This window comes from Zingiber officinale, chromosome 8A (assembly GCF_018446385.1).
Source record: "Zingiber officinale cultivar Zhangliang chromosome 8A, Zo_v1.1, whole genome shotgun sequence".
Taxonomy (NCBI): domain Eukaryota; kingdom Viridiplantae; phylum Streptophyta; class Magnoliopsida; order Zingiberales; family Zingiberaceae; genus Zingiber; species Zingiber officinale.
Window position 1 is genome coordinate 68914837 of NC_056000.1, and position 25453 is coordinate 68940289.

A 25453-nucleotide genomic window follows, 5' to 3' on the forward strand; every position below is an offset into this window, starting at 1 on the left:
CCCCTTAGTCTTTTTACCTACTTCATACTTTTAGTATACTTATTTGTATATATATATTTTTTTTATGAATGTCAAAGAGAGAGAGTAAGGGTTTAAGTAAGAAAACTAAGAAAATCTAAAAACCTTAAACCCAAAATGATCCAAAGAATAGAACAAAAATTCTAATTATTTAAGTTCTCTGAAATCATGTTTATATTACTATTACCTTTTGTAAATTTTTCTAATGTTAATCTAATTTGTCATTGCATCAAAAAGAGAGAGATTGTTGATACAGTTGGCACCAATGATCAAACCTAAATTTTGATGAATGACAAATGGATTAAAGTTAGATCTGGTGTGATCTAACCTTTCTACTAAATGTGCAGGACTTGACGGGTTTGACACCATGCTGAAATTCAGTTAGGTCTGGAGGACCTGATAGCTGGTGTAGAAGTCTAGATAGGTCAAAGAGTGACATGATATATGATGGAAAGTCCAGTTGGCTCCGCGGGACTTGACATCTGGCCGAAATCCAACTGGCTCTGTGGACCTAACAACTAGCGGGAAGACCTGATGGGCCAAAAGGGAGTCAAGCGATTTTGCATGGTAAGTAAGGTAAGTTATTGGAGGAGAGTGTTCTAGTGAGGACGAGTCCCAATTAGGGACTTTAGACGTATGTCCAGTTTAAGTTCATTTTAGATCCCTAAACTGAGATCTTGGAGAGACGGGATCTAATTAATAATCTTCTATTTTATTATTGCGCTAACTTTGTTTTATAGGTTACACTTTATTTTTTTGGACTAATACATTTTGCAGGACAAAAGGAGCTAAAACTAACTCAAACCTGGGGTGACCAATAACCCGAGGCACCTCTGGTTCGAGTGGAGGTGTCTCAGAGGCTCTAGTTGAAGTCCCCGCACGGAAGGGCGCAGAGGCGTCTCCCATGCGAATGGAGGCATCTTGAAGCTTGGCGCTAGAGGCACCTTGGAGAACTTTGAAAGCACGCTACAGAGGATAAAAACTATAGGTTGAGGGTTTTATCAATTCTGAAGATAAGGGGATAAGAGTTGTTTCTGGAGGCACCTCGAACAAAGCTAGAGGCGCCTTCAATCGTCTATATAAGCCTTGTTTGAGCAGCCTTCATCACAGATTTTCTCCAAGAACTGCAAAGAGCTTTTTGCTGCTGCGAACACATATCCAACTCCTGAGCGCTGTGTTACTGCTCCATGACTTCCAACAGTTGCCAGCACACCGATACCAACTCCTGAGCACTTATAGATATCTTTCTGCGAGTTGAAAACAAAATTAATTACTGCATTTTTTATTACTTGCAAAAATGGAGTGTAGACTGTTACACTTTCCGTTCGATGATATCTTGTATTTGATATATTCCCTCTTCTGGTAGTTTCAGAAGAGGTTTTTAGTGGATTGCTCGTCGATATGGTCTGAGAGATCGTGGGTCTTGGAGTAGGAGTCACCGAAAGCTCCGAGCCAAGTAACTCCTCGAGTTCTTGTTTGTATTTTTGTTTCTGTGTTGTGTTATTCCGCTGCGTACTCATTTTCAAAGACGCAAAAACATCTAAAATTTTTAATCTTGAACACTATAACCCAAAGAGAAGCCTGAAGCCTGGAGGAGAAATCTTATTAGTTCAAACTCATTATAACCTAACTCTAAATACTAAAATCTTAAATTCGAAAATATACCCAAAACAAAACAAAAAAAATACGATATATATATATATATATATATATATATATCTCGTGTAATATATGTTATTATCAGTTTAATATCTAATATACAAAATTAAATTAAATTTTTATGAGTTATATATATATATATATATATATATATATATATATATATAACTTATAAAAATTTAATTTATTTTAATTTTTTATATTAGATATTAAACTGATAATAACATATATTACACTTTATTTTAGCCAAAAGACCGAGAAAAGTATGCTTTCTAATATTATCGGCTCAAGATATTTATAAAAATTTTTCTACTCTTGATATTATTAATCTTAAGATGTGGAATTAAAGAGAACTTTGACAATAAATATTTTTTTATAAAAAAACTAATTAGATAAAATTACTACTAAGTTTTAACTTTATTTTCAGTATGAAAAGAAAAAAAATATTAACATAATTTAATTTTGAGTTTCATTAAACATATTCTTAATTAAATAGTTCGATAGTAAGCTAATAATTTAAACTAAATACTGTAAGTAACTATATTTATGAATCAAATAAATTTGAAGAAAGGTAAGCTGTTAAATCAGATAGGTCAAACTTTGTAAAACTATTTAAAAAATCTATTTTTTTCTTCTAGAAATTGTACCAAGGAATTCCTAACAAATACATTTTCTATCAGACAACTCAACAAACAAAAAGGTTTCTCACAAGAGAAACTGAAAAAGCAGCACACAAAAAAGAGAAGAAAGTTTGAAGATGTTGACTGCTTTTGCTCGCTTAAATGTATCTTATACGGTTGGTTTTATAGTTATTTATAGAGAGATAAATCAAGAAATTAAATAGATCATTATATGATAGAATCGTCAAATCAAGCAAGGATTGATTCTCGGCCCACTTAAATGTGTTTAACATGAGTAAAGTAAGAGTTATAGCGTTCAAGTTCTACTAACCAAAACAAATTATCAATACCTTTACCTTCAATACAATGATCTTCGAAACTCATTAGTTAGCATCACATAAACAAGTGTGGCAATCCCTAACACTCGAGCCTGAAAAAAACATTAGAATTTTGGGTTTTAAATGAAACATCATTAGGGAGACAAATAGAAGAGCACAAAGTAGTTCACTTTGAGTAGAAAAAGGTCCAGACAGTGAAGAACAAGTGGGAGGAGGAACTTATTCTATGCTGTTGTTGCATGCTTTATTCCCTTTGCCACCATCTGATTTGATGATGCCTGGAATGAGTAAACACACAAGCTTTTTGCAGGCAAAAGTAACAGAGAGGCTCTCTTCTCAATTCTCATTCCCATGAATGAGGGCCACTGCAATCTATGAGTCTCCTCCAAACAAATTAGATTAACTAAAGTCATTAGTATGTTTGAATAAGAATTTTTTACCTTCATAAATTTTCTTGTTTGCCCTTAAAGAAATATTATGTTCTTCCTCCTCTTCTTTCTGTGCTGTTCCTGCAAAAGCTACTGCAATTGACTCCTTTGAGGCTTCCACAATAAAAAAGAGAGACAGCCCATCAAGCCTTCCCACCTTCCAAGCAACAGCATCAAGATGATCAAGGAAGTCACCAACTCAGCTCCAGCTTCTATCTTTGCAATGGCAGAAGCAAGGAGAAGAGCCAAGGAGTCACCTACACCAATGAGGAAGAGAGAAGCTCACAACAAGGAACAAGAGGAAGAGAAGAAGAAGGAGGAGGAGCCACACACACCCTCCACTAAGGGAGCTTTAAAGAGCTTCTTCACCTGCAAACACCACCACCACCAAGAGCACAGTAAGAGGATTGGGTGCTCAGGGTCCATTTGCAAGCTGAGGGACATGGAGAGACCAGAGGCTGCTGCTGTTGCTCCTCAAGGTGAGCCATGCAAAAGAAGGGGGCCTTCAAATGGTGAAGGGGCCAAGAACAGCAGCAGGAAGAAGCAGCAGCAGCCTCTGAGTGAGTTGAATGGAGTGGTGGTCTCCAACTCATTTTCTTCTCACTCTTCTGCCTCTGTGACTGCTGCTGCCGCTGCCGCTTCCTCTGCTTCCTCTTCCTCCATTGGGGGGTCTTTTAGGAGGATGCCCTTGAGGAGGTTCTCTGGCTGCTATGAGTGCCAGATGGTGGTGGATCCTGTGAGCATGTTGTCTAGGGACTCCTCCCTCAGGGCCACCATCTGTTCTTGCCCTGACTGTGGAGAGATCTTTGTCAAAGCTGAGAGTTTGGAGATTCATCAAGCAGTGAGACATGCAGGTAGAATTTCTTCATCTCTTAATTTTCTTCATACTTTCTATTATTACCATTTATTTCACTATCAGAAATCTTTCTGTTGTAGTTATCATTCTCAGTTCTTTCTTGTTCACTCTACTATTTAGTGTAAGTTCTAAAAGAATTCTTTATATACTTGTGATTCTCTGCAACTAGTAAGAAGTTTGTGGATAGGTAGGTTTGTTCATAGCTTGAGTCGCGGAAACAACCTCTTACAATATAGGATAAGACAGTGTATAATAGATCCTTCCCCGGAACCTTATATTGGTATAAACTTGATGCATCGGGCTGCCCTTTCATGATCTTTACACCACACCAACAGTGAAGAATCTTTCTAACTCTTTGCTAACCATTTGATACAGTATCGGAATTGGGACCTGAAGACACCAGCAGGAACATAGTGGAGATCATCTTCCAATCGAGTTGGCTGAAGAAGCAAACCCCCCTCTGCAAGATAGACAGGATCCTGAAAGTCCACAACACCACCCGAACAGTCACAAGGTTCGAAGACTACCGCGACTCGATCAAGATGAAGGCGAACAAACTCCCGAAGAGGCACCCGCGGTGCACCGCAGATGGGAACGAGCTCCTCCGCTTCCACTGCACCACCTTCATGTGCTCTGTTGGCCTGGATGGAGCCACCAACCTGTGCACCTCCATTCCCCACTGCAACCTGTGCAGCATCATGAAGAATGGGTTCAAGAAAGACTGCCAAGGGAGGATTCAGACCATGGCAACCAGCGGAAGGGCTCACGATGTGGCCGGGATCACACCGGAGCAGAAGAGCGCAATGTTGGTGTGCAGAGTGGTTGCAGGGAGAGTGAAGAGGAAGCAGGATGAAGTCGAGGAGTACGATTCATTGGCCGGATCAAGCGGAGTCTACTCCAATTTGGATGAGCTCTTTGTGTTTGATCCTAAAGCTATTCTGCCTTGCTTTGTTGTAGTTTACCGAAGTTGATCTCCATGTTACTCGAGAGATGAATCTGATTTTGATATAGCAAAAGCTTTGTGTGGATGAGATGGAGGAAGCAACCAAGAGAAAGAGAACGAAAATCACTCGAATTCAAAAGTGTGTTCCCTCCAAGGGTCTTCTTATTTGAATCTTTCTCTTTACTCACTGAAGAACAATGTGATCCTAAATCCAAATAACATCAAATTCGACAACTTCTACCTCGGCCAGACGAATTCAAAAAACTTGTAACATTGACGCGATAAGGAAGATTCTAAAAACATTTGTCTACGACAAGGGATGGAGGAACTGCAAAAAGGAGTAAAGAAGTCAGGAGACAAGCTCCTGGGTTTGATAGAAGCTGTAAGATGCTTTGCCTCTCCAAGGCAAAGGAATGGGCCAAGTGAATAAATAAAGCAAAGGTAGAAGATTACAAACAAGGCATGAACCAGATTGAAGATGATGGTCCAATTTTTATTTTTATTTTTATTTTTATTTTAATTTAATTTTTTTTAATATGATTCCATTTTTTAAAAAAGAAAAAAGAAAAAAGGGGGCAAAATGGCATGGCAATAATAGAATAAAGGAGAAGGCGTTGGGCAGCAGAAAATATATAACAAATTATGGATTTTATATAGTTTTATATAAAATAATATAAAACCATACTTCGAGTCCTTGATAGCTTGAATAATATCACAGATAGATAAGAGCTCCACGTGTGACTCCTCTAGCGATAACCATGAATACTAGATCACGAACTTGATACGATCCGTTAGGTGCTAACCTCTTGGATTGACAAAACCTTGGAAACACTACCGATCTCTTACAATAGAAGAAAGCGAAAAAGAAATTGACAATGGAGAAATGGAGAGAAGTAATTCTTCTTGAATCTTTCCAAAGATGACTATTTATAGCCTCTAAGGAATACGAAAAGTTAAGGTCTCAATTAATTCATCATTTATGATCTTCATTAATTAGGAAGATGAAGAGTTATAGTCTCTATAAATTCTTCATTTATGACTTTCATTATGATGACTCTTCAAATTCTTCATTAATCATCATTATGATGACTTTTCAAATTCTCCATTAATCATCATAATTATGACTATTCGAATTCTCTCTTCTTTGTATCAAATAAATCCATATTTGATCTTGATCTCGACTAACTTCTGATATTTCAGAATTAATTAATAATCCAATTAATTTTTATTCTGAAATAATCAATTGATTAATTTTAGTATCTACTAAAATAATCAATTATAAATAATGTTCATGTCTACGTGTTATGCGTGCGACCCTCTAATTTTTATACACGGAGGCAGTGTAAATCCATACACAAACTAAGGTAAATGTCTAGTAACAATTTTTAACTACCCAACGTAATAAAATTAATATCAGCCATAAACTATAAACCACTATGAACTGATTACTGTGTAATTCAATCTCTTCATCTAAGCCTACATCCCAATTAATTCAATACATTATGCATCATTACTAAATTAATTGTTTTACTTGATTTCTAAGATATAATAGACTCCTCTTGAATGATAAATCATTTCTCCCATGACCATGGATTTCGAGTCACTGATATTTCTATCAAGCGGCTAGGATGTCAACTTCTAATCCAAGAGAGCGATGAATTCTCTATTAACTCAACACTACTCTCTACACTTTGCTATACACCCAACTACTGTATTAATCACAATCTGATTAAAGACTGCTTTTAACGGCGTCAAAGTACATAACTCCATGCATAGAATAAATGAAGGTCTCGAGTCAAAAGATTAGTTACACTCGTTCATAAGAGAAAAGACCAATGATGTTTAATATGTGGTCTCCTCTTAAGCGGGTCGTGTTCAGTGTACCTCTAAACTCAAGGCACCCTCACGTACAACTTGAATATCTATCCCTCGGTCTATCTCGACCTAGTCATACTCAACGTTGATTTAGATATCCATATCCCCTTTAGATATATGTCCAATCAAGGTCTGTTTTTAGATTAATATATCCATTAATCTGTGGGATTTTGTCATTAATCATATACGTACAGAAAAGTAAATAATTAATGATAAATACTTGCCTTTATGAAATAATTATCCACAAAATACATAAAGAGTTTCTTGGCACATAAGTGTACACATTAACAGAAGGAAACAAAGGTTGGATTTGGAATGGATCATTCCATGAGAGCGTAAGTTGTCTGGTTGTCCTATTAGTGAAGTCTTTATGGTAAATGGGTTTGCTAATGAATGGTCGTTTCTAATTTTTAAGAAACCTCAGCGCAAAGTTATTGTCGTGTGAGATCACAAGTTTGAGTCTAAGATATAATCTCTTGCAAAGTAAAATAACATTAATCTTTCCTTGAGACCCCGCATTGATGATAATTTTGTGCATTGGGTTGTCCTTTTCATAGCACTGTAAATGAATCGAATATTTGTGAACAAGTTTGGTGTTCGACTTAATAAGAGTTTGTTTATGTTCGTTCAATATATACAAGATCAATTAAATAAATGAAGTTGAACAACTCATTAAACTAAATAAGCAATGTTTATGAATAACGTTCATAAACAATGTTCAGCTTTTATGAATAACGTTTATAAACAATGTTCAGCTTTTATGAATAACATTCATAAACTAAATAAGCATGCTTTTATGAATAATGTTAATAAGAGTTTGTTCAGCTCGTTAATATTCATGAATAACGTTCATAAACAATGTTTATGAATAACATGCATGAACAATGTCCGTAAACAACGTTCATGAATAATATTTGTGAATCATGTTCATTATTAAAATTCTTACAAACATGCTAAATAAAAAAAAATAAAATGAACAAATAAATTTAAATTACCAAGCACAATAACCAATGGAACAAATAAAAGTTTCAAACAAACAAACAAATTTGAATTGAAAGTTCAATAACATCTAAATGAACCAAGCTCACGCCAAGTTTGAATTGAAAGGTTGATAGCTCCCAGGGCATAGCATAGACGGTGGACGCATAACATCTCTGGCGAATGACCAGGGGTATATTCTAAGGAATTGACGACATGGGGTTTATCCTACCATGCACCTAATGTCTGTGTACCTACATTTACCTCTCTCCATATCTGTGAGGCCAGCACTAGGGGCCGTTAAGGTAACAGATCTATCTTTTTAAATTGAGAGCTCGATAACATCTGAACAAATAAGCTCAAGCTCATAAAAAATAAACTAAGTCAAGCTTGAACAATCATTTTAAAAGCTTGGTTCATTTCAGGCTTGATTTGACTTGCCTTGGTTATATTATCAAATAAGTTTGGACACTCTAAAGTTTGGCTCAGCTTGACTTATTTACAGCCCTACCTTTTCAGAAGAGATTCCTAAAAGCATGCTTAAGCTTTCACAATTTGAAAGAATATTTCAAGAATTTTGATATTTGAATTAGAGGGTTCTCTCATCGGGTTCGCCTACTAAGTAAATTCAGAATACAATTTATATATACTTGACCGACCTCCAGAATATTCATTAATGTTAGGATTTGAACCACACCTGTGGAGTTATTTGTAATAAGAATCAATTATATGAATTCTTTTATCATTGGGTTTGATGTCCTATTATTATTATCTATATTTTAACAATCAAATCTTCTTTGATTTTCTTCTTTTTTATTAATGCATGTATTTATCATGATTTTATATTATTTAATTGAGATATTTATTAGTTATTGAGGTACACACGTCTCTCAGTATTTTTTCTCTCGACAAGTACAACTCTAATTTTTTTTATGTCCTCATTTCTTATTTGTACATACGTTAGTAATTTAATATTCAATTTCATATAACTTAACATATCTAATTATCATTTTATAAAACTACCTTTTAAATTTTAAAAATAGTTATGATCACAAATAACACTTGACTAGACACTGAGACTGAGAAAAGGGAATTAATGAGAATTTGTCAAATTCTCCCATTTACTTTGGAGGATCGGAGGAACTGCCCAATTCCTCAAATTTTATTGGTTGGAAGTGGAGGGATAGGAATTCTCTTTAATAAACACAACATGAGCAAAAAAAAATAATGACTTTCAGCGCAACAATAAAGTTTCAACAGTGTGATCTAGAGGTCACATAAAACATGTCATTTGTAATGTAAGTAAGACTATGTCCATTAGATTCAATACAATCTGATTCTTCTCCAGGATCTCGCACTGAACTGCCCTTTCTTTCTTTTCACCTCGTACTAAACTATTTCCTCCTCTTCAAGTAAAGACGTTCTTAAATCTGATCTCAATGATACTACTGATGATATCGAGTTTAGAAATCATAAGAACAACACTTTCTGTGGTTTCAATCTTTATGGATCATAAACACACTCCTTCACTTTCTTATGTTTAAATCAAGTACACAACTTAGTCGACTACACGTACGGTTAATGGTGTATATGTTTATACAACAACTATACCAATGCTTTATTTGCTTTGAGCTCATACATGTGTATCTATACTTAATACTTTTAGGTTTTAGAATATCAATTAGATTCGAGGCAACGATAACTAGACGGTGTCATGGAACAAAATACATGGGATTAGGCACTTTAAAGATGCGATCGCCATTGCAATCTCCCAACAAGTCGCTCCACTGGTCACCGACGTTGCCTCTGATTCTATATCCTTCATCCACCAACTGCTTCCTCATCGTAGACTTGAACACCGAAGCACCGACTCCTCTGTAATCTGCCCCTCTGCGCGCGATAAAACTGTGTTAGTGTTAGTGTCTTAAGGCCTTGACATGGGACTCATATTCGTTTACTTGGAGATCCTTTCGCACAATTTCAAAGTATATCATGTCCTCAAGTTTTTTGATGAAAAAAAATAAAGATTAGCTAATCCACTAATAGAACTAAATGTGAGATTAGTTAATATGTCAAAATTACCTCATTATCAATCTCTCATGCCCTTTGAACCCTTGAGCATCCAAGTTCTGAGATGTCGATAAGTTGAACATCTCTGCGTCCCTTCCGGTCACAAGAAACACCTTGAAACCTTTCTCTATCAGTCTTTTGTACACTCGGAGCATCTTAGGAATGGCCGCGCAAATCCCTCTTTGTGCCCAACTTCTAAATCCCAATGGATCATAAGGGTCTCCTCTGCATATCGATAATACTATTAATTAGAAACTAATATTCCATAATTTATATTTTATATATAACATAATATATAAAATTGTAGTAGAGAATTTGTGTTAATTCAAGTAGGTGCAGTATACCCATAGTGTTTGCCTTTGTAGTATATAAGATTGGAGAGGATGGTGTCGTCGACGTCGAACACCCAAGCGTCCATTCCATCGGCAGTGACGTTGATGGTGTTGTTTAGGTATGCGAAAATCTGGTAGGTGACTGCGTCCAGGTCCCTCTGGTATTGGCCTCGCAGCATATAGTCCTCCACATACTTGATGCATGTGGGTGGGACGGAGCTCCATGCCCGAGCATTGTTTGCCTCCACCGCCACCCTCCAGCTCAAGCACCGGCTCTGCTGCTGCTCCGATGCAGCTGCCATGACACTGTCGGCCGCGGCGAGGAGGAGGAGAGGGAGGAGGACAAAGATGACCGGCACCGGCAGCACCCCCACCTTAGTCATTGTTTACAAGTAGTAGTTATGCGTGTGCATAGAGGTCGAGGAGGGGAGTTATTTAAGGATGGAAAAGGTTAAACAGTGCAATTCGCACATGCTGTGTTTTATTATTATTATTATTATTATTATTTTTAAATAAAAAAGAATAATAACATTTTTGGAAAATAAATATTGGTTGATTACATCTTTTTGTTGGTGTTTGACTTTTGAGGGAATTGTAATGCGATCCTATGAGCCATTTTGACTAGGTTAACATTGATGGAATCTTTTGTCTGCCACATTTATGCATGCCAAAAGATTCTTCATGGGGGCTAGCTACTTACATTGGATTCAATGGCAAACCGCGAGTTCGTTCTATTTCAAAATGACTAGTAATTCGACTACAAGAGTATTTAGGATGTATACATATAAATATAATAGATTATACACATTTGTCCGTGTTAAACATAATGGATCGACATATATTTGTCGAACACAAGAGATGTTGAGCATCCTAACTTTATATGGCTCGAACTTTGACTCATCAATCTCAAGGTCTACACTTACAATACCACACTTATAACTATATGTTCCTTTGGCGTTGTTAATTATCCTAATCTAAGAAAAATAAAAAAAAAAGAATATTATTCATTATGAGTCTTTCCTCCTCCGCAAAGCTTGTAACAATAAGTCAAAACATGGCTTTTAGCTCCCTCGCCATGATGATGATATTATGCCCTCACATGGTGGGATGTGAGTGCAATAAGCTAATGAATATTAGAGAAAAAAAATTTGCTTCCTCACGAGTGCACACTCCACTATTAATTTTCTGTTCATGATAATTCTAAAGGAATCATTGACTTACTAATCATACTGATTATAAAATAGTTATTGCAAGGCTTTTTCCTATATTAGATGTCATAATTTGAGTTGAACAAATTCAGGTATATTATAAACCATTTTCATCGGTTCTTTAGTGTATTGATACTCCAAGTAAAGGGGCAGATAATACCTTTTATTCTAGTGTTATTGTAGCAACTAGGACTAGTTGTACATCGTCTAACACTTAATATTCAAAATTTAGGATTTAATTACAACTGTATAATATCTACCGACAACTACTACAACACATCTATTTTATTTTAATCAAATTAAATCTTAAATCCTAAACATGTTATAGCAGCAGCTAAAAGTAGCCACTCGGTAGCTGCACTGCAATAAGGTGTAATCTTTTGACTTTTTTTGTTTTTTTGAAAAAGGAATGCTTTTGATTTGCATAATTCAGAACACCCTTTTAATTTTTGATCCATATATATTACATTATTGTATCTCAAATTAATGTTGTTTGGTTTAGATTAGATAACTAAAATACTTCTCTTGTAATCTTAATCATTTTTTTTAATTCTATCATTGTTTGCTTTCTTTCTCTATTAGCCTTTTATCTGACTCTTTTTCTTCGTCATTTCTTTTATATTCAGATATTCAAATGTCATTCAATACATTCCATACAATGCTCAAAGGATAAGGATAAGGGAGGCAAATTCACTAGTGACACATGCAAAATATAGAATCATATATTTGAAAAATATAAAGTTTGATGTGACAAAAATGATGCATTTTGTAGGTCTGATTCAGTGAAGATTGGTTGCACTAGAATTTAGAGAATCAACATGCAAATCTCAAAGAGAACTAGATGGCTATAAGGTCATAGGGTTGACTTACTAAGACAAAGTAAATAGGATCCTTGTCAGCCAACCAAATTTTAACAAGGCAAAGAAGTTGGAAATCCTAGTTGGGTTGCATAAAGTGAAGATACCAGTGGGTGTAAGTAAAAAAAAAGTCAACTTTTTGGTAGATTATGGATTATGACATCCAAAAATTTCAAGTTCCATGAATGGTCCATAAGAAAGTCAACTTGACAAAGCAAAGATTAAATTAAGCAAGAAGAAAGATGAATGCATTCATGGCCTTTGGCTAATATTTCCATGATCAAGGCTGATAAGAACATTCACTACTAAATTGAGGTCAACTATTCTTGCATTCATTAATAAAGTCAAAAGAATGAGAACAAGCAAGGAAAAAGAGAGAGGTGCCCTACAATACTAGATGATAATTTAGACTAAGCAACAGATGTTGATGATAGGGTCTAGGATAGCTAATATCATCATTAGCTCCAATAGTCATTATAGCAATGTGTTCAAAAAGATGAAGTAAATAAATAATACAACTATCCATATCCTTCTCGATTGATCTTTCTAACTTGTACGCAAGAAAGCCACAAACTAAATCTTCAGAAAACATTTCTTATCCAAAATGGCAGACATGAAAATGTGCCACCACTTGCAGAAACCAAGTGGAAGGGGGGGAATCTCCTAACTTCCTTTCATGGCTGCCACGGTGCAGGAATCACAGTTGCTATAGGTCTCAGGATGTAGTCAAGGATCAAGTATTGGAAGAACGTACCTAATGTTTGTGGGTGAAACAATCCATTGGTTTGTATGAGAAGCAGTGATTCTATCGTATACAACTATTTGACGACCTTAACCTGTCTCTGTTTAGTGCTTATTTCTCGATTAGGATTTTGGCTGATATCAAATGATTCTACTGGCTGATATCAACTATTTACTTTATAATGGATAAAATTCACAGGTAAAATACTTTCCAACTCATTTAAATTGTAAATTGTAAATTGTTACAAGGAAATTTACAACAATTTCCAGTGACCTTCGACTAAGCTAATTGTTATTATATCAAAATTTAAGTTGAATGTTTTGAATGAATATGTAAATGAAATACAAGTATTGATCTTACGTAGCTGTTCGAGGAATGAGTATGTTCAATTTCAACGACAACAGGATGGATGTGGATCTTGTGAAATCATGTACCTGTAAAGGGCATCATTGAGGTATTAGACAACTCAATAAAGCAGGTTGCTTACTGGTCTTGAGCTATGACCCATAGATCCCTCTATAGCCCTCCCTCTCGAGAAGTTTTGCAAGTGAAACATCACCCGTCTTTACAATCCTGCCATTTTCCTGAACCATAAATAAAAAAGAATGGTATTAAATCTTGAAGAGGTACTAATGACTGAATTAAGTTGGCAGACAGAATAGTGGTATAGCAAGATGCGCAATGAAAGAGATTGCCAGCACATAAGAATGTAGTTTTTCTTTCTGAAATACAAATATCCTACCATTATATGCACATAGCTGGGATTGATGTAGTCAAGGAGGCGTTGATAATGTGTGATCATCAACACAGAGTTTCTTGGTGTTAATAGTCTGTTAACAGCTTTTGCTACGTCTTGAAGTGCATCGAGATCTAAACCTGAATCTATTTCATCGAGAATAGCCAAATCTGCCTGCAGAACCTGAAACAGCAATAAACAATTGAATGGCAGTTATCTAGGGCAAGAGAAGAAGAGCTATTATTAGCAACAATTGGACTGGAAATGCTATATCACAAATACTCATCTGGTGGTGAATAGATTATTTTTTGCATTGTTCTCAAAGTACGCTTATAGTGATGAACGCAAACTACAAGGAGAGCAGTGAAAAATGGAGAAAGAAAAAATGTTCCAGAATTTTGTTCATGGCAGACTAGGAAGAATAAAACCATTTCCAATAATTTTCTATTTCGGATGGGGACACAATACTAGAGAGATGACTTTTGGGTGGTGAGGAGAGTAGGATTTGCATAGATCACTCAAGCCTTCGAAGATTGACATCCCTAGCTGCAGAGTTATTTACAAAATAAAAAATAATAAGCCATTAATCTCAACTATCTGTGGTCAGCTATATGAACCTTTTCCCTCCATTTAATTCTATGTACAGCCACATTGCTAGTGTTAAAATTTTCTAACATCTCATCTCACATATCATAGATTTGGATTTAAATGATACAACTTGGCAAACTATCAGACATCTTTTAACGTAGTTATATTATCTTAAAATGCTGTGTCCCATTTTAACTTCTGTTAGAGTTAGATCTAGCTGCTTCTGTCTAAAGAAAATTTACAGGAAATTGTAGTTATCACTTCAAAATGAGGCCAAAGAAGAAGACAAATTAACGATTATAGTTCAATGATCGACCAATTTGTCATGGATAGATGAAATCAAGAATGGGATTGACTGAATTTTTCATCATGCATTTCAGTAGCTTATATGACCTCTATAATTTACAATCAAAAGAAACTGAAGATGGTTGATATAAGAGCATTGACAAGTTGATGCAAGATATATTCGTCCATGAAATAAAGCATAAAGAATACATACTGCAAGTTGCAGAATTTCATTCCGTTTCTTTTCACCACCACTGAAGCCTTCATTTACATTTCTGTCAAGAAATTTTGGATTCATATTCAAGGAAGCAACTTTAGGAGTCACGAAACTGTAGAACTGTAAAGACAATTAAAAAAAAAAAAAACTCATGTTATGCAAACGAACCAAACTAATAAAGCTAGTTAGGAATCAAATGATCAGTCAGGAGAATGGAAGAAAGATGCATCTATCATCTGCTAACTAGTCTCTTCTATGGTTGGTACAGCTTAACTAATGAATGTTGCAAAAGTCATGAAAAAAGTTGTTTAAAAAATATTCAACAACATCATGTCTATTGCCATACATAATATTAGAGAAAACGAGATTATAATGCATACTATGTAACCAGAATATCATCATAATATATAGGACAGTTTTGCACATTCTTTTGTGAATAAGTCAGAGAAAAACCAAGGTATTCCTAGCACCTTACAAAATCATTTGCTTAATACAAGTCCCTGGAAAGGGCTCAGTGAATAATGAGAGAGTACCATCAAGTAGTATAAATCTCATCAAACTAATCATAGAACATGTTTCAAAGCGTGTTACATAAGGCAAAATATTTGCAGTTTCCTTGGATACAATATAGAATATATGCCAATATTTTCCTCCTTTTTTTTACACTTTTAAACATCACGATTTATAAATAATTATTTTTTTCGTTGGTACCCGGTATCCAAGCCTTCGGCTCGACTAATCCTTGGGATGGCTGGCTCAGCCCCACGGAAGTTTTCCACCGGCCACCTAGGTAAATTGAGAAAATACACATAGAGGCCCATCCTGACAGCCAACGTTCTCAAGATTTATATCATCGAATGCACAGTTTGTAGCAATTACCAACCTTCTAATAAAAACTATTTCTCTACAACTGATTCACATGGTAGCAAGATGTTAGTTGACCACTGTAGTAACACTGGCAGAAATTCTAAGTTAACTAGACAGTTTTGTTTGTTCATGCTTGTCTCAATTTGACAATAATCTACAAAAGATACATCTATAGACATTTCCTACACTGACATGTGCGCTTTGATATTGTGTAATTTTTTTTTTTTTTTGGCATGTATGCTTGACATCTTTAGAAACTGATTTATTCAAGTTAAAAAAGCAACTACTTTCCTTAATAACTATGACAAACTATTTGTCAGCGTATTTTTTCTGTTTGACGTTGTGTAGAAACCAGAGAGAAGATGGAAGGAATGATCAGAAGCATATCACAGAATGACAGTCAATGTTGTTGAAAATCATAGAAAAAGTCGTGGAACATTAGCAAACCTCAAGAGGTTCTACTGGTGGCAGCCCTTGGTTTTTTCTTCGAGCATTGAATGCCATAAGCAGAAAGTCAAAATTGCTTACACCTGGTATCTCCACAGGCGTCTGGAAACTCATGAAAATGCCAACATGGGACCTTGTTTCTGGTTCCATGTCAAGTAAATTCTTGTCCTTGAATAAAAGGCTACCACCAGTTACCTCATAATCTGGATGTCCAACAAGAACCTGAAATAAGCAAAGGCATTCTAGTAAGATACAAATGACATGAAAAATTCCCTTATTAGCCAATCCCCTATTCATTTTTTTCATACATCTAAGATGGTTTACTTTTGGACAGCCCTTGCAGAGAGAAAAAGATAGTTACACGAAAAAATCTAAGTAACAAAAGTGAACGATCAATATTTAGAATGTACAATAATGATGAAAGGCTATTGTTTACAGAATAAAACAGACATCCATCTTAGCTAAGAACAATTGAAAATTCACCTTTAAAATCTATTCACATTACTCAAGCGAGCTTATTTACCTATCTCGAGTTATCCAATTCATAGTGTAGCATAAAAAATTCACTTTCTTCAAAAAATAAATACAGAAAAGGCATCTCTTTGTGAGCTGAACCATTCATAATAGAACTCGATTTAAAATCTGAAAGTCATCGAAGAATCACCTTGGAGAACGTGCTCTTCCCCGATCCATTCTTCCCCATAATTGCGTGAATCTACAGAGAAAAGCCTCTCAGAAGTTTTAAACAAACAAACAAACAAAAAAAAAACAAGCAGAAGCCCAGAAAAACCTAACGACTGAGAAACTAAACGGAAAAGGGCAAACCTCGCCCTCATGGATAATGAGGTTAACTCCCCGCAAGATCTCCTGCCCCGAATCCTTGATGGCCTCCTTCAAATCCTTAACCTCCAACAGAACCCTCGGGGGACCTTCGGAGAAGGCGGCGGCGCTATGAGAGGGAGAGTCGATTGTGAGCGCGGCCTTCTCCCGGAGAGAGGCGCGAAGGGAGGTCGCACCGTGGCCGCCAAGCGCGGAGCGTAGACGCGGCGTGTTTAGGAAAGAGCGCACCGAGGGAGGATCGAAAGGGGATGGAACCGGAAGGAGAGGAGGAGGAGGAAGACGAAGTGAGATAGAGAAGAGCCATGGCGGAAGAGAAGGGAAGAAGGGCTTCGAGCTGATCTGGTTTCTTCTTCAGCAGTGAACGCCGTGCGTGCTCGGTTAGTTGGGGTGAGAGAAGGGTATAAATGTCAAAAAGAGGCGGCTTGATTGAACCCGAGTCAAGTCGGCCGTATGGTTTGGCCGGATCCATTGGTCCGTATGTTTATTAAAATAATAATTATTTTTTAAAAATAAAATTTTAATTATATTTTAGATATTTTGAATAAATATATGGATATTTTAATTTTCAGATAAATGTAATGATTTATTGAAAAAATTAAGCTAGATTTGTTGACTTCCATCTAGATCACATTGACGAACATGTCAAAGTCAAACGGCCGTATTGACTTCTGAATTAAAACTCAATTCCGGAGGGCATCGATACTTGCCTTTTGGGATTGTTACAAGCAACGTTTGATTTTCAAGGATGAAATTGAAGGAGGATAAAAATACAAATCACTATTTAGGTGACGGTTAGATATTCAGATTGTCAAGTATTAATAGTTTGAACCCTAATTATAATATATTTGTAAGAATTTTTTTCTCTAAATAAGAATGTAATCAAAGGATGTTGGACTTTTAGATTGATCATCGCGTGCGCTTCTCGATTTATTCTGATGACTAATGAAAAATTTTCATAGGACCAAATTAATCATCTAGAAGTAATTAATGAAACTAATTGATATTATTAATTTTTTAAAAAATAATTATAAGTTCTAAAACAAAAATATTTATGTTTAGAGGATCAAACAAAATATACATAAAAAAATACAAAATTTCTGTATAGTAAAATAATATTATTAAAAAATTATTTCTGTCATTATTTATGAAGTGATGTAATATTTTGGAGCCACATATATACTTAGAAAAATTATGGATCCTCTTATTATTACTACTACTGCTACTAATAATAATAATAATATCCTCTTAGGGTATCTATAACCTACTCTTATTATAACACATATCATCTCATAAAAAATATAAGGTTCACTACCACATATTTATTATAACAACATATCTTTTTTATGCATGTTCCTTTTAATATTAATACTCATTATTTATGATCATGTGGTAAGGTGGAGTCGGGTCATGATTCGATGGTAAGGTGGGACCCACCCGGCAAGAGGTCAAAGTGGTCAACGTCCTAGGCAGGCGTTCGATCGGGCGAACTGCCTTCCCGATCAGCAGGAAGAATAATCGGTTCGACACTTCGACAGCTCGGTCAGACACCGAGCTTCCGACGCTCATAAAGCTCAAAGTAGAGAGGGACGAAGGTCGAGCAACCATTCCGCTCGGCTAGGCAGTGGACGCAGCCTCTACCCGGCAGACAGGGCTCCCTCGCCCAACAGGGTGGAGCCGGACAACAGATCATTGGCCGAGAGGACACTCGATCCGACCATTGTATCACCCGAACGACAGACTGGCCGAGCGGCTCTCCCGCTCAGCCCAATAAAAGACAAAAAGGGCAGTTGGCGATATCTTCCTAGGGGCCAGTGTCATCGACAGGCGGCATGGTCAGATAGAGAATCGTACGATGGAAGCTTCCACTATCACGTCAGGGATATGCTCGGGCTGTTAAGGTATGACGTCAGACACGTTTTTCTAACACGCCCTTTCCAGGTATGCTTTGAGAAATGTACGCGCCTCAGAAAGCATGCACGCGCCTCCTGGGAGCCCTATATAAGGACCCCCAGGCTTAGACAGAGGTATGTTCACTACTGTAGCTACAGTTACGCTGTTGCTCATTCTTCTCTACTTCATTCATTTGCCGCCGGTGACTGCCTTGAGCGTTGGAGGGCCATCGCCGAGGAACCCCTCCCCGGCTCGACACTAACGACTTGTGGTTGCAGGTTTAGCTCGTTGGAGATCCACGTCATCTTCAGGCGACATCCAGTCAATTTGAGCGTCACCTCCCCAGCGTCCGTCAACTCACTCTCGGACAGGATCAAATTTGACGTCGTCTGTGGGAACACACCTAAATCCGAGCCGAGGAGATGGAAGAAGCTGAACGTCTCCACACCGTGACGCTCACTCCAGAGGAGCTCGATGCGCTCATTCAAGTAGGAGCAGCAAAGATAGCCGAGCAGCAGCAGCAAAAGGTACTAGCCGATCGGCTGGCGCAACAAGTGACGTCAGCCTTGGGAGGCCGGGTGGCGCACGAAGACCAGCTGGAGCAACTCTCCATATGGGGGCAGAACAAGATGTTGGCCGACACTCCAGGAGATGTTCCACCATCGCCCATTCCGTTTCACCGAGCGTTATTTTAGACGCCCTCAGAGATTGTTCAGGCCAACCAAGACAGGGGTTCTTCTTCAGACGAGGCTCCCGTGCGGGACGCAAGAAAGGGCAAAGCTCCCCGAGTTGATTCGTCGCCCGAACGGATCAACCGACAATTCTTTGAGGCCATTCTGTAGGATCCGCTGTCGAGGCACTACGCTCCCTTGACGATCGGAGAATATAACGGGTCGACCGACCCGGACGATCATCTCGGTAAGTTTGATAACGCTGCTACTCTTCATCAGTACACATATGGAGTCAAGTACCGAGTTTTCCTCACCACTCTCTCTGGCTCGGCGCAAGGGTGGTTTCGGAGGTTGCCGGACAGGTCGATTAGAAACTTTAAAGACTTCCGAACGACTTTCCTTCATCACTTCGCGAGCAACAGACACTATCAGAAAATAAGCGTCAACTTGTTCTCCATGAAGCAGGGCCAGAGGGAGACTCTCCGAGCCTACATCCAGCGCTTCAACCAGGTGGCGATGGATATCCCCTCGGTCTCGTCTGAGACCATGATGAACGCGTTCACACAAGGGCTCGTGGATGGGGACTTCCTACGGTCGCTCGTCCGGAAGCCTCCCTGCGATTACGACCACATGCTGAAGAAGGCCAACGAGTACATCAATGTAGAGGAAACTCATGCAGCGAGAAGGAAGGAGGCGCTGTCCGAGCTGTCCTCGGCGACCGAATGAAGGCCGTCAATCAGCCATCAACCTCCGAGAGGGCCTCGAGCCGAAGGAGTACGCCCACACCATGAAGCAAGGTCACACGCCGTCCATCATGTTGCCGCCGAGCGGCCGAGACCCAAGGGGAAGGTATGGACCCCTTTGTTCTGCTCGTTCCATCAATCTACAAATCACAACACTCGCGACTGTCGCGGATTCAACCAGTCGCCCAACCAGCACCTAGGAGTTATCGTCGTCGGCCCCCCTCTCCTGACCGACGACACAAGCATCATTGTTTCGATCGTCGAGAAGACACAAGGAGATCACCATAGCAACCTCATCGGAGAAGCGCCGATCCGACCAGAGCCACACGCGACCAAAGCAGGCCGACCGTTCAGGAAGAAGAAAATAGAAGTAATACCGCACGGGGCAAAATCAACATCATTGTTGGTGGGACGACTAGCGGAGACTCCAACCGAGCCCAAAAGTCCTATGCTCGGCGGTTGGAGATCCATGTTGTAGGTTGCAGCAGGGAAAGAGCGAGCGGACCAGAGATCAGTTTCGGTCCCAAGGATCTTGAAGGAGTTGAAGTGTCGCACAACCATGCCCTCATTATTCGAGCGGTAATCGCCAACTATACCATTCACCGTGTATTCGTTGACACTGGCAGCTCGGTCAACATCATCTTTAAAAAGGCGTTCGATCAACTCCAAATCGATCTCGGAGAGCTGCTGCCGATGACCACCCCACTGTACAGGTTCACTGACAATGAGGTCCAACCGAGCGGCCAAATCAAGTTGGTCATATCACTTGGGGAGGAGCCCCTCAGAAGGACGAGGACCACAAACTTTATTGTGGTAAACACCCCCTCCGCCTACAATGTCATTTTGGGCCGACCAACCCTCAATGAATTCCGAGCGGTCGTTTCGACTTTCTGCCAGAAAATCAAGTTCCCGGTGGAGGATCGGGTCGGAGAAGTAAGAGGAGATCAATCGGCTGCTCGACACTGCTACATCGAAATGATCAAAACGGAAGCAAAGTCCACTCGGAAGACGCCCGGTTGGAGGTAAGTGCCATAACTAAGAAGCCTCCTACGTTAATTTATGAAGAAAAGGAAGAAGTATAGATACATCCGGGCCAAGCAGAGGCGACGACCTTCATAGCGTCCGACCTGGAGACCGAGCAAAAGGTCGAGCTGATCAGATGTCTTCGGTAGAATCATGATGTTTTTGCATGGTCAACGCATGAGCTGCCCGACATTTCCCCAAGCGTCGCGCATAATGAGCTCCACGTCCGACCAGACGCTCGGCCGGTGAAGCAGAGGAAGAGGGACTTTAGCGCTGAGCAGAATCTGATTATCCGGGCAGAGATTGAGAAGCTACTGGAGGCCGGACATATACGCGAGGTTCAGTTTTCGAGCTAGCTCGCCAACGTGGTGCTAGTCTCTAAGACGGGCAATAAATGGAGGATCTGCATCGACTTCCAGGATTTTAACAAGGCGTGCCCAAAAGGACTTTTATCCCTTGCCTAGGATAGATCAGATGGTAGATTCCACAGCCGGGTGTGAGCTGATATGTATGCTGGACACATATCAGGGGTATCATCAAGAGCCGCTCGCCCGTGAAGACCAAGAGAAAGTCAGCTTCATCACTGCCAATGGTACGTACTGCTACAACGTAATGTCGTTCGGCCTGAAGAATGCTTACCAGAGGCCGATGAACAAAGTGTTCCTGTCACACCCCGGAGGAGTCCCTGTCCTAAGAAATTTCGGCAGCACCTCCCCTGTACGACGGACAATCTGAAACTTTTCTACATGCACAATATACATCAGCCATAGGCGGCTGGAATATACACACAACCACGCAGTTATATGATACAGCCTACTCGGCTGATACAATAAAAACACAACCATGCAGTTATATGTAAAGCATCCCACTCCGCTGAACCAAAATCAAAACACAACGAAAAATGAAAGAAACAAAATACAAACCAAACACAAAACTGCTAGCCGGCTAGGCTTACACAACCAACAATAATACAAAATACCACATAACAACTTCAAAACTCCAGAAACAAAATCGGAGCACAAACTATACACACTGACATATAAAACAAACAAAACATAAATGAAACCGATAGATCTTCTGAGGTGACGTAGGGACCAACAGACAGGATATTCCAAGCGACATCATAAACAACCTGGTACCTGAAAAAGATAGTGTCCACGGGGTGAGTTCAACAACTCAGCGAATACCAATAGACATGCCTAGTAAGATATATCTAACAGAAATAAATATGGAATATAGTTTCCTAATCATATATAGGAAATATGCAAAACTGAAAGGTAACTGAGGAAGCTGTACTCACCAGGAACTCCTATCCAGAACAAAAGGGTCGACAAACCAGATACACAATATGCCTCCTGTATGCATATCAAACAAATGCATCCACCAAAATACAGCATATAAGTGCAGCAAACACAAGCAAATAAATGCAATAAATGCATATGATTCCAATGACGTGGTCACCCTTGACGCCAGTCAATCATCTCACACACAATGGTGAGACTGAGTGGGTGTGACAACCGTGCACTCTGACGTCACTGCTCCTGATGAGTGACCGAATGGACGGGATGCTGTCGGAGTACACACATACTCCTACCCCAAATCATAAATGGGGGAGCGCAATGCTTTTATCTCCCGGTACACCATGACGGGGAGGGATCCCTGACGTGCTACCACGCTGCGTCACACTACCCATGAGCGGACCAATGGAGCACCGAACAGAGCAAAACTGACATACTACCACGCTGCGTCACGCTACCCATGAGCGGACCAACGGAGCACCGAATAGTGATGAAACTGGCGATATGCTCTACAATAATGGAGCAGCCTATCACACAACATGCAATCATGCGAATGGTGCATGAAACTAAGCATGACAATATCCTGAACCAAATCCACATATATATATAAAAATGTGTACCCTAGTACAAGTAAGTCAAATCCACAGATCTAGGGTATACAGGTCCTCTATGGTATAACAACCTAGGTCCTGAACATATCCGCCTCCATAAAATATGTACCAACAATGTACATGGATCAAAGCAAAAGGTCTAGGTACACAGATCAGGTATGATATAAAAATATAGATACATATGTCAGATAATAACAATCCAGAGTCTAGTCCTAAACTCAGTAAAGCATGGTATGTCACTTACTCTAGGAACTAAGGTACTCATGGTAATAATCACGAAACGTAAACATGGATACATAACAAACGCCCAACAGAACATGCTACGGGTAACAAACAGTGACATACCAAAGACAAACATGATCATTGCTTGTAGCTATAAAATACTATGCATATCCAAATGACAATATCATAAAAGATAAGTCAAGAGGTACCCGCCTCCAATAGCAGGTCCAATCCAGTCAAATCCAACGTCAAGACGCTCGTCTCGAATCAGTCCTGTAATACCAATGTAAATATATTTTATTTAGCTACAATTCTCATTAATAGCTAAATAAAATCTCTAACCCTAAATTAGGGTAAAACCCTAATCAACATGTATCATAATCATGTTCCTTACCTAGATCCACATGATTATCTATCCAAATCCTCCAATTCGAAACATAATCTACAACAAGTATTTCAAATACACCTAATCCTTACCTTAAATAACTGTTCTTGTTAACTCTGTTCACGATTCCAGCTTCACAGAAATAGCTATATCTCTAATATGGCAGCAGGGCAGTAATGCTACTGATTGAATATGTCATTCTCTGTAAATGGAAAGCAACCTTTGGTGACTGAAATTCATATCTAAGGTTATCAACAAGTTTAGGTTAAAAGATTCGTTACCCATACATCCTTCTCCAGTGGCTGCAACATCCCAAATTTAATCTCGCACAAAGAAAGGCAGCGACGAATCAAGTTGATCAGGAGGTGACACTCACCATAACTGACTGCTAACTCTTTGGGGTGGTCACAACTAGCACAAAGGGTGAATCTGATGCTAGCAAAGGGATGCCGACTCGGAGTAAAGCAACGGCGCAGTGGTCACAACGGCGGTGAGAGGTCCTAGGGCAGAGGGGAAAACCCTAGAGCACCGGTAGGGGAGGAGAATAATAGGAGGAAGGACTCGGCCAGCGACCGTGCGGGTGGTGGCTGAGATCTCTGCAGCGACGAGGCAACAGCAGAGGCAAGGAAATGGCGTCGGCTGGCTAGGGCACGACGACGGCGTTGGTTTCCAGTGACCGGCGGTGTCTCGTGAGCACAAGGAGGAGTCGGCCACTCGGCGCAAGAGGGAAGAGAGCAGCGTCAGTTGTGGCTAGGGCAGAGACGAGAGGAGGAAGAGAAGAGATCGGGAGAGGAGGGAACCGCTCGTGCGGTTAGGGCACGAGAGGCTTCGGCGAGGATCAGCATCGGCCACGCTCACGGGGAAGGAGAAAAACAAATAAAGAAAAGAAGAAAAAAAATAAAAAGGAAAAGAAAACTTTTCCTCGTTAAAATGGGGTAGCCTAAACAGGCTTTCCCGGGTCCCGTTTTTATCCCCGTTAACTCGTCCATACGAATAAAAATTTCGTAAAATTCCAGAAACATGCAATCATGCGAATGGTGCATGAAACTAAGCATGACAATATCCTGAACCAAATCCACATATATATATAAAAATGTGTACTCTAGTACAAGTAAGTCAAATCCACAGATCTAGGGTATACAGGTCCTCTATGGTATAACAACCTAGGTCCTGAACATATCCGCCTCCATAAAATATGTACCAACAATGTACATGGATCAAAGCAAAAGGTCAAGGTACACAGATCAGGTATGATATAAAAATATAGATACATATGTCAGATAATAACAATCCAGAGTCTAGTCCTAAACTCAGTAAAGCATGGTATGCCACTTACTCTAGGAACTAAGATACTCATGGTAATAATCACGAAACGTAAACATGGATACATAACAAACGCCCAACAGAACATGCTACGGGTAACAAACAGTGACATACCAAAGACAAACATGATCATTGCTTGTAGCTATAAAATACTATGCATATCCAAATGACAATATCATAAAAGATAAGTCAAGAGGTACCCGCCTCCAATAGCAGGTCCAATTCAGTCAAATCCAACGTCAAGACGCTCGTCTTGAATCAGTCCTGTAATACCAATGTAAATATATTTTATTTAGCTACAATTCTCATAAATAGCTAAATAAAATCTCTAACCCTAAATTAGGGTAAAACCCTAATCAACATGTATCATAATCATGTTCCTT

The 25453-nt window shown here is 38.9% G+C and overlaps 3 protein-coding genes and 1 long non-coding RNA gene across 7 annotated transcripts; 1 reads left to right on the forward strand and 3 right to left on the reverse strand.

The window, feature by feature from the left end:
• Positions 1-2868: 2868 nt before the first annotated feature.
• On the reverse strand, positions 2869-3571 carry LOC122009401. The gene is made up of 3 exons (XR_006119557.1): positions 3433-3571; positions 3076-3320; positions 2869-3007 (listed from the first exon to the last, which is right to left on the reverse strand). It is a non-coding gene; the product is annotated as an uncharacterized LOC122009401 (long non-coding RNA).
• LOC122009400 lies at positions 3242-5389 on the forward strand. The gene is made up of 2 exons (XM_042565532.1): positions 3242-3917; positions 4295-5389. The coding sequence occupies exons 1-2, from the start codon at positions 3242-3244 to the stop codon at positions 4888-4890; spliced, it is 1272 nt and encodes a 423-aa protein (XP_042421466.1). The 3' UTR covers positions 4891-5389.
• A 3828-nt stretch (positions 5390-9217) lies between these two features.
• On the reverse strand, positions 9218-13494 carry LOC122009402 (acid phosphatase 1-like). Of its 4 annotated transcripts, none has more exons than XM_042565537.1 (4): positions 13359-13494; positions 10130-10491; positions 9798-10010; positions 9218-9605 (listed from the first exon to the last, which is right to left on the reverse strand). In XM_042565537.1, exons 2-4 carry the CDS (start codon positions 10417-10419, stop codon positions 9428-9430), a joined length of 681 nt encoding a protein of 226 aa, XP_042421471.1. In that variant the 5' UTR covers positions 10420-10491; positions 13359-13494; the 3' UTR covers positions 9218-9427. The 4 variants fall into 4 exon arrangements, with proteins under 4 accessions (XP_042421471.1, XP_042421470.1, XP_042421469.1 ...); XM_042565536.1 differs by having other exon boundaries at positions 9218-9620; XM_042565535.1 differs by having other exon boundaries at positions 9218-9620; positions 13285-13421.
• Positions 13343-18622, reverse strand: LOC122010946 (probable ATP-dependent transporter ycf16). Its single transcript, XM_042567407.1, has 7 exons — positions 18543-18622; positions 16890-17253; positions 16729-16779; positions 16065-16286; positions 14748-14870; positions 13667-13843; positions 13343-13508 (listed from the first exon to the last, which is right to left on the reverse strand). Exons 1-7 carry the CDS (start codon positions 18620-18622, stop codon positions 13422-13424), a joined length of 1104 nt encoding a protein of 367 aa, XP_042423341.1. The 3' UTR covers positions 13343-13421.
• Between the last annotated feature and the right edge of the window lie 6831 nt (positions 18623-25453).

Coding starts and splice junctions, on each gene's coding strand:
- LOC122010946 (XM_042567407.1), bottom strand. CDS start 18,622: ATGGTCGGATCGAGTGTCCTCTCGGCCAATGATCTGTTGTCCGGCTCC. Junction 16,287..16,728: donor GGAAGAGCACGTTCTCCAAG/GTGATTCTTCGA, acceptor TGCTTATTTCAG/GTTCTTGTTGGACATCCAGA. Junction 13,509..13,666: donor CCAGCTATGTGCATATAATG/GTAGGATATTTG, acceptor TTTATGGTTCAG/GAAAATGGCAGGATTGTAAA.
- LOC122009402 (XM_042565534.1), bottom strand. CDS start 10,500: ATGACTAAGGTGGGGGTGCTGCCGGTGCCGGTCATCTTTGTCCTCCTC. Junction 10,011..10,129: donor TACAAAGGCAAACACTATGG/GTATACTGCACC, acceptor ATCGATATGCAG/AGGAGACCCTTATGATCCAT. Junction 9,606..9,797: donor CATGAGAGATTGATAATGAG/GTAATTTTGACA, acceptor TATCGCGCGCAG/AGGGGCAGATTACAGAGGAG.
- LOC122009400 (XM_042565532.1), top strand. CDS start 3,242: ATGATCAAGGAAGTCACCAACTCAGCTCCAGCTTCTATCTTTGCAATG. Junction 3,918..4,294: donor TCAAGCAGTGAGACATGCAG/GTAGAATTTCTT, acceptor CATTTGATACAG/TATCGGAATTGGGACCTGAA.